The sequence below is a fragment of the Rattus norvegicus genome, chromosome 3 (genome assembly GCF_021556685.1).
Source record: "Rattus norvegicus strain SHRSP/BbbUtx chromosome 3, alternate assembly SHRSP_T2T, whole genome shotgun sequence".
Lineage (NCBI taxonomy): Eukaryota > Metazoa > Chordata > Mammalia > Rodentia > Muridae > Rattus > Rattus norvegicus.
This window is the reverse complement of record NC_141536.1, coordinates 20,441,203-20,453,447: the sequence shown is the minus strand read 5'-3', so window position 1 is coordinate 20,453,447 and position 12,245 is coordinate 20,441,203. Positions and strand designations below refer to the sequence as shown.

Sequence of the window (12,245 nt, the reverse complement as noted above, 5' to 3'; positions counted from 1 at the left end):
ACTAACCATCCCCCTGTGGTGTGCATTTGTTTTAGTTTTTCTTCTTGTACATCTTCCCTTCAGTCTGTGTTTAATCATACTCAGGTATCCTCTTGCTTCTGTAGGCTTCCTTCTGTGACTTGCCTGAGCAGTGTTGGTTCCTTCTGTCAGCACGTTGCCAAAGCACTTGTCTTCATCTCTTTGTCGTGGCTAGTTTATAACAGAGAAAATGTATTTGGTTCACTGTTCTGTAAATTGGGAAGTCTTAGGAATCAAGGGCCATATCTGGTAAGAGCCTTCTTACAGAGTTTCCAAAGGTAGAAGCTAGAAGGGCAAAACAATATATGTGGAAGAGAGAAAAGAAAAAAATGGAGCTGAACTCTCCCTTCTTTTTAGGAGCCAATTCTCATGGTATAAAGGTATTAATCCATTGTCCTGGTAAGATTTCTGTCAGTTTGATGTAAACTAGAGTCATTTGAAAAGATATACCTCAATTGAGAAAATGCCTGTACCATATTGGTTTTCCTGACCAAGTATTTAGGGTGTCTCACCACTTAAAACTTTTATTGAGGATTAAGATTCCAACCTTAAGTCCAGGGTGGTAAGATGAGCCTTTAATCCTATCACTCCTCAGGCAGAGACAGGTAAATCTCTGAATTCAAGGCCATCCTGGTCCTCAGAGTGAGTAGTTACAGGATAGTCAGGGCCACACAGAGAAACTCTGTCTAGAAAAAAAATTCCAACCTTGAACTTTGAAGAACACATTGAAATAGCAATGTTCTTTTACACAGTTACTAATAGTTATAAATTTGCTTTTTTCTTTTTCTTTTATTTTGGTTTTTCATGACAATATTGGGACTTGTCACCACTACTCAGCTAACTTGCTTTTTCTTAATTATTCATTTATCTGTGTATTTTCATTGGATATCATTTATCTTTTGGGTTATGCATTTTTATCTTCCTTGTAGCTAGCCAATCTCTCTCATGTAAACTCAATGTTTACTGTGAAGAACCAGATACTTTGCAGTTTGTTTATATTTATAGTCTTATTCTTTGTATTGCATTTGAAAGAAACAAAAAAAGTCATACAAAGGATTAAAAAAGAAACAATATATTTCAATGTATAAATGTAAAAAGCAAGTTGACTTTTTAAAATTATATGTTGCTGCCTCACTGAGATTTATATGTGTGAAACTATTATGTCCCTGTGTGTATACATGTTTGTGAAGGTGTATTCCATGTGTATGTGTATGTGTGTGCTTGTGTACCTCTCCATTTTTAATTTTTAAAGTCAGAGTCTCTCACTGAATCCAGTCTTAACAGTTTGGTTCAGCCAGATAAAATGTAGACATCCAAGAGTCTTTCTGTCCTTGTTTTGGGTCCTTGTAGGTCAGTATGGGGCCATCTACCTTAAGTCTCAACCCATAGGAGGCAGTGGCAGGTGCATCTCTATCTCTGTGAGCTGGAGGACAGCCTAGTCTACCTAGCAAGTTTTAAGTTAGCCAGCAAAGGCTACAAATGGGGGGGGGGTCCCTAAAAACTGCCTTCTGAGAAATAGAAAAACCTAAGATAGTTAATTCAAGAAGTATTTATAATAGATTGCTATATGCTCAGTATCAAGAGAGGAATGGTAAATATGCAAATAAATGATTTCAGACATTTAGCAACCATAGTAAGAAATTTGTATTGTATTCTGGTCATAGTAGAAAGCTACTACAGAGCTTTATTCATTTAAAGTAAGAAATATTGCTCTAATGTGTATATGGCTTTAACTTTATGATGGTCTAGGTACAAGATTGGAAAGTAAGTTTTGGGACTATAACAATAGGAATTATGAAAAATTGTTATTAGAATTTACTTTTAAAGTAGAACTGACAAGATGGATATATTAACTATCTGCTCAAAAAAAAAAAAAAAATCCAACAAATAACAGGCCAGATGTGATGGTGCATGCCTTTAATCTCAGCACTTGGGAGGCAGAGGCAGGTGGATCTCTCTGTGTTTAATGCTAGCCTGGTTTTACAAAACTTACAAAGTTCCATAAGGTCAGTGCTACACAGAGAAACTTTGTCTGGGTCATCAGGGGATGGGGAGCGGGGAGGGTCGGGGGGAGCTGAAGAGATGGCTCAGCAGTTAAGAGCATTTGATATTCTTTCTATAGCTCCAGCTCCAGGAGATTCAGCCTCATCCTTTAATTTCTGTGGGCATCTCCACACATATGTGTGTACACACACACACACACACACACACACGTACACAGAGAGACAGAAAAAATGTTTTAAGAACAGAAGCCACTAATTTTCCTAAAAGAATCAACAGTGACTCCAAGTTGTCTATTTGAAATAACTGAATTGTATTGTTTACTTAAGTGAAGCAGGCATTAGGGCAGAGAACTTTGTACTTCTCTTGGCCGTACAAAAATTGAAGTTGAGCACTCATTTAAGGTAACAAATGTGTCTTGGAATATCTGGTTTGCACAGTGTATCAATATATATAATTGAGAGGTATGTAGGAAAAAGACAAAAACCTCTGTCCTGGGTGGCTTACATTAGAGACTAAAATACAGCAAATAAATAGAAAACATATCTAGTAGATAGACATTTTTTATAGGATATTCCAGAAATAGTTTTCAGAGGATATGCCATTAAAACAGGCCTGAAGTTGCAGTGTGAGAGAGAAATAAAAATAATTACAGGAATGAAGTCTTTAAGAAGGCAGATAGGCTTGAGGCCTGGAACACAAGTACATTGACTTTAGGAACTGGAACTCTGTTCCTTTGTCTTATGAAGAATGTACTGTTGCAAGTACAAGAAATAAGTGGAATTGGTAATAGATAATTCTTTGTATCATAGTATTTTCTATGTTAACAAGGAAGCAGTATTGTCTGGTTTGGAGGAGCTATTGGGGGGGAGAAAGGATGTTAAAGATGAAAAAGTAAACTTAGAAAAGAAATACATCAATGAATTGCTTGGTGACTTTAAATTTGCAAATTTTGGTCATTACAACATGATTGTTGTGTCCCCCCAACATTAACATTTAGCTGGTTGTTTATGAACAAATACAAAGTAATAGAGCTAGAGTTTGTTAGATAGGTTCTATAAGGAGGAACCATTCCTTGTACATTCTATGCCTAGGGAGTCAGATACAAGGGGGGATTAGTGGTTGGTAGTGGCTCATAAAATGAATGAGGCAGTACTTGAAGGTGCTTATCAACAATTTAAAAAGAATTGGCCTTTTCAAATGTGAGGCTTAGATTGTAAATCCATGGCCCGAGGGACCAGGAGACCTGTACATATACCTTCTCCACACATTAGCATGTTTTGTTATAGTTTTACTTCTCCCTCCTTTTAGAGTCTCACAAACAAAATTTTGTTTGTTGCTTGTTTGACCACCCTTAAGAATATTGACTTGCAGGACTCGAAAGGTGGATTACTGGTTGAAAGTGCTTGTTCTAGAATCATGGGGACCAGTATTTGGATATCAACACTAGTGTAACAAACTAAGTATCCCTGCAGCTGCCTGTACCACAGCTTTAAGGAGAGTCGGAGGCAATAGCATTATGGCTCAGGCTTTCTAACTAACTGAGCCTAGCTGATACATGTGTACAGACATACTCACACATACTTAATGCATCCAGTTGCTCAGACATAATTTTAAAGAGAAAAGAGAGAGGATGTGTAATTGAATTTTGAAATTGGAAAGCAAGAAGTAACTGGACATTTCTTTAAGAACATTGAAGAGTAGAATAAAGACATTTCAGAGAATATATTAAAGAAACAGGGATTCCTTAACCCCTTGGTGGTAACAATTTGCCTTTCTGAAATATAAGTCTGTCTATGCTCCTCCTTTAAGAACTATTTTCTGGGCCTCTGACCCCCGATACCTGTAGAGTGTATAATCTAGTCACTATTGACTTTTTGCTTTTTGTCTTTGCTGTTTTATTTTGTTCCTCCATTATCCAGTCTTGTCTATGAGTATTCATCTTTTATTGAGTCGTCTTCTTCTAATGGTATGTTGAGAGCCAGAGACAGTGAAAGGATTAAATGATAGAGCTGTTTATAGATGGTGAAGAAACTATTAAACACATGATTATTCATCATGATCACCATGTTGGAATGTGATAGTAAGAGTAAGCATAGTGATGCCAAATGGTTTTTGTTGTGTTGACCACTTAGAAATATTGACAGAACATTATATAGGAAGGAAGGGCCAGGACTAAGACTATGTAATAATGAGTTTTGTTTTGTTTAAGTTAAGTAATTCTGTTAGGTGTATGAGTGTTTGCTTACTAGGTTACTGTTAGGTTACTGTGTGCCACTTGCACGCAGTGCCTGCAAAGGCCAGGAAAGGGTGATGAATCTCCTGGAACTGGAGTTACAGTTGTGAGCTGTCATGTGGGTGTTGGGAACTGAATCTGGGTCCTTTAAAAAAGCAGCCAGTGATCTTAACACCTTCAGCCATCTTTCCAGTCCCATAATAAATTTTTTAGTATACAAATGGAAGTATTTTTATATGAAATCCAAGATCAAATTGCTTTGTGTATTACAATATTATAAATGTAAAATCAGAAAAATCTGTGACCCTTACAGACACAAACTCATTTAGGAATAATATAAAATTTCTATATTTTGGTGTATTAAAATTTAGATACAAGTTTGAGCTATTATTTTTTTAAAATTATACTCTGTGTAACTTAATAACAGCAGAGAATTCTTTTAACTCTTGTATTCTTTCCTGTTTGTTCTATGGAACTTTCAGAATTTGGTACTTTTTTTTGTACCACATAAAAATAAAACCCCACTCTTCAGAAAGCTTCGAGTGCATGTGTAGTTGGCTTGCTATAATAATTATGTACCTGTACTTGTATGTATGTTACGTGTATATATGACATGTAGAATATTTGGTATTTAGCTGAAGAACTTCTCAGAGCTGTTTCCTTTTTTAAACATACTTTCAGATTAAAATTTAGAGCAGTATTACAAACATGCTGATTATTTTTAAACAGGTACCGATTAAGGAACAAAAAGATGAGCGCGACTGTAAGAACATTTCCTCTTCTGAATAAAGTTGCTGTAAACAGCACTGTCACAACCACAGCCGGAAATGTCATTTCTGTCATAGGAAGTACTGAAACAACTGGGAAAATTGTTCCAAGTACAAATGGAATTTCAAATACAGAAAGCAGTGTTTCCCAGCTAATCCCACGAAGTGCTGACAGTGCAGGAAGGACTTTGGAGACTGTGAAGAAAGTTGGGAAAGTTGGCACTAATGGTCAGAATGCTGGGCCCTCTGCAGAGTCTGTGTCTGAAAAGTAGGTATTGGGTAAAAATGATGGAGTTCTTTATCCCTTTTAGAAATGACCTCCTTTTTTCATTCTGAGGTACAATAGTAAATTAAATTTTTATGTATTTCATGTAAAAGAAGAAAACACCAAATTCCACAAAGTTTGAGTTCTAATCCTTACCATGCAGCTAACTAGTTCTATAAATTTGAAAACTTGGACTCTTGAATTTTGTTTTCTTCAAGTACATTTATTAAGATTGGACCAAATTAGGGTTTCCATAAGTTATTTTGTAGTGTGTCAGTATTAATTCCATAGGGATTTTAAAAAGGAACTAAGTAGAAGCCTGAACAGATAAGGAGCTTGAATGACTAGTCCTGTCTTAGTCACCTGCTGTGGCATTCTCTGTCATGGTATATAAATAAGGGCAGAGCTCTTTGAGCTCGGATTATGGCTCAGTTTTTCCTACTATTTGATATTAAACCAGACTACCTACCTCAAAGTATTAAAAAAATTACAATATCTTCTTCATGGGCTAGGAATGTAGCTCAGTGGTCAAGTACTTCCTATATTAATTGTGAAACTTTTGAATTAATACTGTACTAAAATTTGAACAGTGCTTGCCCATTAGCAGCCACTCAGTAAATTCCAGCTTCATTTTTACCATTATTTATTGTTGCTTGACAACATTAGACTTTCATTTGAAAAAAAAAAAATCAGCAGAATTTTTTTACCTTATGAAAAGTATTGAAACTTTCGGATAATTGAAGTTACTCCCAGCTTTGAAATCTTATATTTTAGAAATCTCAAATTTAGAAATTTCAATTTAGAAATTGAAGTTAAAGCATTTTCAGATTTCATTGTGTTTGAGTAAGTTTGTCAGTACTAATATATGCCTACTAGGGAAAAAAGCATCATGTCTGGCACACAACAAACTTTTCTTTTATTAGATTTTTTTTTATTTATATTTTAAATATTATCTCGGTTACCCTGGTTTCCCCTCTGGAAATCCTCTACCCCATTACCCCTCTCCTTGCTTCTATGAGGGTACTCCCTCACCACCCACTCCCTCCCGCCTCCCCTCCCTGACGTTCCCCTACACTGGGACATTGAGCCTTTACAGGACCAAGGACCTGTCCTCCCACAACAAACTTTAGTGACTTAATGTTATAGAGATTGTATAAATTAAATATAATACTTTCAACTTGAATAGTTCAGTTTATAATTGGAATTTTTTTATTAAAAGGATGATGTTCAGTGGGAGGTATTTGAGAAAAAAGACGTCAAAAATATTGACTACTTCACAAGTGTTACTGAGTACCTAAACATTGTCACTTGCACTGTTAGACATAGCTGAAAAATAGGTATCTCTGTCTTTTACAGACTCATATTGCTATTGGATATAGGCACAGCATTTACACAAATGAAGCACATTAGTTAAAAGATAAGGGTATTGTATGTTTCTAGTGTAGTATGAAAGTTTTGAGGGTAAAATCCAATGTGGTTTAAGCTTGTTGGTGAATATGTAAAGTATTAGGGCTAGCCATAGAGAACTGAATGTTTTGGCAGTTAGATGTCATTGCTAGGGTGCTTGCTTAGCACTCATAATGCCCTGAGTTTGGTCCCTAACACCGGACAGATATTTATGTATCTGAAGAGTTAAGTTACTGACTGATGCCTAATATAAGGTTACAAATATTGATTGTTACTAGCCCTATGGAAACTTACTAAAGGTTTTGGCAAGGTAAGATTATAAAACCTTATACAATGGGTTCTGTTATTCAGCCATAAAAACAATGTACTCTTATGTTCCACATGTTGATTAACTCTGGAAATATGCTATACCAGGCCTGGTGGTACATATTTGTAGTCTCAGGCACTTGGTAGATTGAGTTAGAAAGATCTTGTGATCAACATTAGCCTAGGGTACAGAGTAAACTCAAGGCCAGCTTGGACAAAGTTGTAAGACATTGTCTCACACACACACACACATACACCCAACCTCAAAAAAAAAAAAATAGGAAAAAGAAAAACAATGGAGAAGAATGTTAAAAATGGGTCATGGATATATAGGGCAAGGTCCACTTTCAATATCTAGCTCCAAGAGAAAAAAACTTGTTTTGACTAAAAGAAGGTAGATACAAAATGCCATTTTAGGGGAAATGTCTAAAATAGGCAGACCTATAGAAACAGAAACAAATGCAGTAGTCACTGCTGGGAACTAAGGTTGGAATTGAACTAGGAAGTGAATGCTAATGGGTTGAGGTTTCTAATGCTAGGTAGAAGACCTTAGGGGCATATCAAAAGGCAGTGATACATACCTTATAGTTATAGTTAAATGAATTATAGTTAAAGTTTGAATTTTTAACTTTTTTTCCTTTGGTCTGGGATCAAGCCCAGGAACTTCTACATTTTAAGTACCGGCTCTACCACTTAAGAAATAGACAGGGCTGGTAAAATGATTGAGTGTTTTGATAAAGTCTCTTGCTGCCCTTCTTCATATGTACTCTTTACCATATACGTATCATGAATACATATAAGCACAAAATAAATGATTGGGGGGAAAAGAAGTGTTTATATGTGCTGGTAAGATGGTTTGACAAGGAGAAATCTGCCAAGTCTGACAACTGATTTGGTCCTGATGACATAGTGTTGTAAGGAGAGACTGTACTACAGGTTGTTCCGACTTCTACATGTGTATGCACACATGAGTAAATTAAATGTAATAAAATATTTTTAAAATTATAAAAGAAAACTACTTGTTCATTTAGATTTTGTATACAGGAATATGTGTACTCAATTCTTTTGAAAGAAGTGCTGTGAGAGGCTTTTAAAGATGAAGTTCTGGTAACTGCATTGTTTCTGAAAGTATGGGTAATAAATAGCATGGAGATCTTCACGGATAGAGGAAGCAGCACAGACAAAACCATGGAGGGAACATGAGGAGCACCTATTGGGAAGAGGGCCTGGACTTCAGAAGCCATATAGGATAATAAAATCATAGTCATCTGGTTCCCTGTTAAGAATAGGGCAGATTTACTTTGCCCTTACATCCAAATGTTTATGATGGCTTGCATGATGGTTTCATGAGCCTATGAATTAAGTTACTTTGTCCTTAATTTTAGTACCTGGTTTCTGATAAGTTAATCTGCCATTTCAAAGTACTAACTTAGGCTTTATAGTATATAACATTGTGGCATGGAAAGAATGGGTAAAACATACAGAACATTAGACTAGGGTCTGTTAGGTACTCAGTAATAGCTTCATAAATGTTCATTGTTTTATAAGGAAACCTTAGTTTTCTTACCGTTGTGTTTAATTTATTAAAAGACTATCTTTGAACTCCGAGCCAAGACATTAGTGCGCAACTTTCTAGATATCTACACTTTAGTTTCGATACAGACTACCACTGAAGCTCTTGCTAGATGAGTCTTTTGTGCTGTATTCAAAGGCAGCCCATATATTCTACTTTGGGAAAAAAACTTAATGTGATTGATTTGTAATACATTGAATTCCTATATAATTAGCAACATTACCTCTGGACAAAACATTTTTAAAGCTCTGTCAATGTTTTTAAAGTTTCGAAAGTGAGCAAGGATATCCTGATAAGATTATCTGGGGATCATTATGTGCTTATTCAAACAAGAAAATCTTTTTATCATAAAACAAAAAATTATATCCTCCCAACAAACATTTTTAAGTACTTTGTGCTGGGATATATTTTATTTGTTTACTTAGTGCCTCCTCCAAGCTAGGAACTGTTTTCTAGATGCCAGACACATAAGAGTTAACAAAATAGACAAAAGTTGGCTTTTCTTGGATTATATTTTAGCTAATCAAATTGTTTTTTAATTTTTGGGTTTTTTTAATCCCTAAAGTCTGTATTGTTTACCTTTTAAACTTACTAAGTGTGATTGTTGGTTTTTAGTTAATTTTTTTATTTTCCAACAGGAAAAATCTTTAAAAGAATAAGTCAAATCAGCTGAAAAGTTACTGTAGCACCTGGAGTTCATTTGTGTATCCTGTCACTCTCACCAAAACATGAGATCTGTTATTATTTGGTTTTGGGAATTACAGTATGAGGTGGCAGAGAAATTTTTCGCCAGATATATTTATTTATCCCCGTAGAAATACCTGACATGTTTTCTGTTGATAGTTTTGCCATATAATTTTATGAAATTTTTTTCTAAGGAAGACTCAGTGGTAACAGTAAGTTATCCTTTGCTTTTGTTATATTTTCTTTCCAGTAAAATTGGTTCTCCACCCAAGACTCCTGTAAGTAATGCAGCAGCTACCTCCGCTGGGCCCTCTAATTTTGGAACAGAGCTGAATTCCCTGCCTCCCAAATCCAGCCCATTTCTAACTCGAGTTCCAGTATATCCTCAGCATTCTGAAAACATCCAGTATTTTCAAGATCCAAGGACTCAGATACCTTTTGAAGTCCCACAATACCCACAAACAGGCAAGTAATTTTAGTCAAATCTAAGAAGCAAATGTGTGTATTTATTACCTTAAATAAATGTGTGTCTAGACTATCTACATTAATAAATTAATTTCACTCCGTGACCTATGAATTTTCTTCCTGCTCTAAGAAATCTTTGATTCTAGTTAGTAATTCTATCCCTTGGCAGATGGTAGCAGAAAGATCAAGAAATCAAAGCTAGTTATCTACAGAAGTGAGTTCAAGGCCACCCTGTCTCGGCAGACAAAAAAGCAAAACAGAACAATAAAGGCTATTCTAATACTGGTATATTTTCATTAACATGTGCACCATTAATGTACCTAAGCGAATAAGATTTTTACATTTGCATCAGCAGTTTACAGGGATTACTATGCATCCTGGTCAATACTTATTATCTTTGGGGGTTTTTGTGTGTGTGTTTGTTAGAGGTGGAGGAAGATAAAGGGAGTATATGCATGACACAGTGTGTATACTGTTGTCACAGGCCAATTTATGAGTTAGTTCTTTTCTTTCCCTGATGTGGGGTTTTAGGATTGAACTTGGGTTAAACTTATGTCCACATAATAGGTGCTGTTACCAACTGATCCATATTGTTGTTTGGGCCCTTTTTTTGTAATAACCATTCTTACCGTAGTGTGGCGATATTTCGTTTTGGCTTTTATTTTGTATCCCAAAATATTACTGATGTTAAACATTTTTATTATACTGGTTTGCCATTGAATGTCTTCTGACAGATATTTATTTAATTTACTACTTATATTTATCAAGTTGATTTGTTTTTAATCGCATTTGTCATATGTGTACCTTGCAAATAGTTTTCCCCATTCTCTGGGTTGTTGTCTCCTCAGCCTGATGATTTTTTTTTCCAATGATTTTATATAGTTCTGCTTACCTGATTTGCCTTTGTTTTTATGTTTCCAGTACCTTAAAGTATTTCTCGTGTTTGCCTCTAATAGGTTTATAGTTCAGGGTGAAACATAGAAACCTTTAATCCATACAGAATTGATTTTTATAAATGGTAGAACCTATTTCCTTCTTTTGCCTGGATACTATACTAATAGTTGTCATTTGTATGAATCAAATACAGAATCTATGAATGACCTTGATGAAATGGTGCATAAAATATGACTGATTTTTATGCATTGTTAAAAATGTTTTATTTTTACTCCTATATATATAAGCTTTGGCCTACATAAATGTGTAACACATGTGTGCAGTGTTGTTGGAGCTGGAGTTACAAATGGCTGTAAGCTGCTCTGTGGGTGCTGGAAACTGAACTCTGGTTCTTTGTAAGAACAGAGAGTAACTGCTCTTGACCACTGAGCCATTTCTAAAACCCTGCTTTTATATTTTTTATTTATTTTGAGACAGGGTCTCACTATATAAATCCTTGACTGATCTGAACATCATAGACTTAGCTAGGCCTCAAATTTAGGAGATCCACCTGCTCTGCCTCTTGAATACTGGGATTAAAGGAGAGTACCACCACACTTTTTTATTTTGTACAATTCGAAAAGAAAATGAATAATATAAATTCTGAAAGATCTTTTAACCTATGAATCCAAAGTGCTTCATAAGCATCAATTATATAATTACTTATTTAGAAACTTCATGCAAAAGATGCACTAAATGGAAATCAGTGTGCCATTTGCCAAATTCACTGTAGTTTGCTTTTTAAGGAACAGTTCTAACAATGTTGAATGTTCATATTAATATAATGGTATCTTAACAGTAATACAGTTTGTATATCAAGATAAAGATCAATGCTGATTATACTTTCCCACATTCAAGGCTGCCTTAGATTTAAACCATTTTAAAATGTTGGTTTTTACTAAGGTGTATTATATTGAATATTCCTCTTTTCAATTTTCAAGGATACTACCCACCACCTCCAACGGTACCAGCTGGTGTGACTCCCTGTGTTCCTCGCTTTGTGAGGTCCAATAATGTTCCAGAGTCCTCCCTCCCACCTGCTTCCATGCCATATGCTGATCATTACAGTACATTTTCCCCTCGAGATCGAATGAATTCTTCTCCTTACCAACCTCCTCCTCCGCAGCAGTATGGACCAGTTCCTCCAGTACCCTCTGGGATGTATGCTCCTGTGTATGACAGCAGGCGCATCTGGCGCCCAGCTATGTACCAGCGAGATGACATTATTAGAAGCAATTCTTTACCTCCAATGGATGTGATGCACTCATCTGTCTATCAGACATCTTTACGGGAAAGATACAACTCATTAGATGGTTATTATTCAGTGACTTGTCAGCCACCAAATGACCCAAGGACAACTGTGCCTTTACCAAGGGTGAGTGATATTGAAAATAGAAACCCCCAGTGTAAGGGAATGTGTGTGGGGGGTTGTGGTGGGGGAACACCTTTATAGAAGATAGAAGAAGGGGTGGGGGAAGGGATAGGGGGCTTATGGACAGGAAACCGGGAAATGGAATAACATTTGAAATGTAATTAAAGAAATACCCAATTTAAAAAAAAAAAAAAAGAAATGTTGCTATCGTGTTAGTT

General features: G+C 35.7%; 1 protein-coding gene across 7 annotated transcripts in view; it reads left to right on the top strand.

Moving 5' to 3' along the window:
• Rc3h2 (ring finger and CCCH-type domains 2) overlaps window positions 1-12,245 on the top strand; it is a 65,302-nt gene that overhangs the window by 29,898 nt on the left and 23,159 nt on the right. For all 7 annotated transcript variants that reach the window (XR_015683112.1, XM_087652770.1, XM_087652771.1 and 4 more), the window contains 3 exon segments: window positions 4,985-5,290; window positions 9,508-9,722; window positions 11,597-12,030. Coding sequence is in view for 6 of the 7 variants with exons in the window: in XM_087652770.1 (XP_087508896.1) it covers window positions 4,985-5,290; window positions 9,508-9,722; window positions 11,597-12,030 (955 nt within the window). In the remaining variant the exon portion in view is untranslated.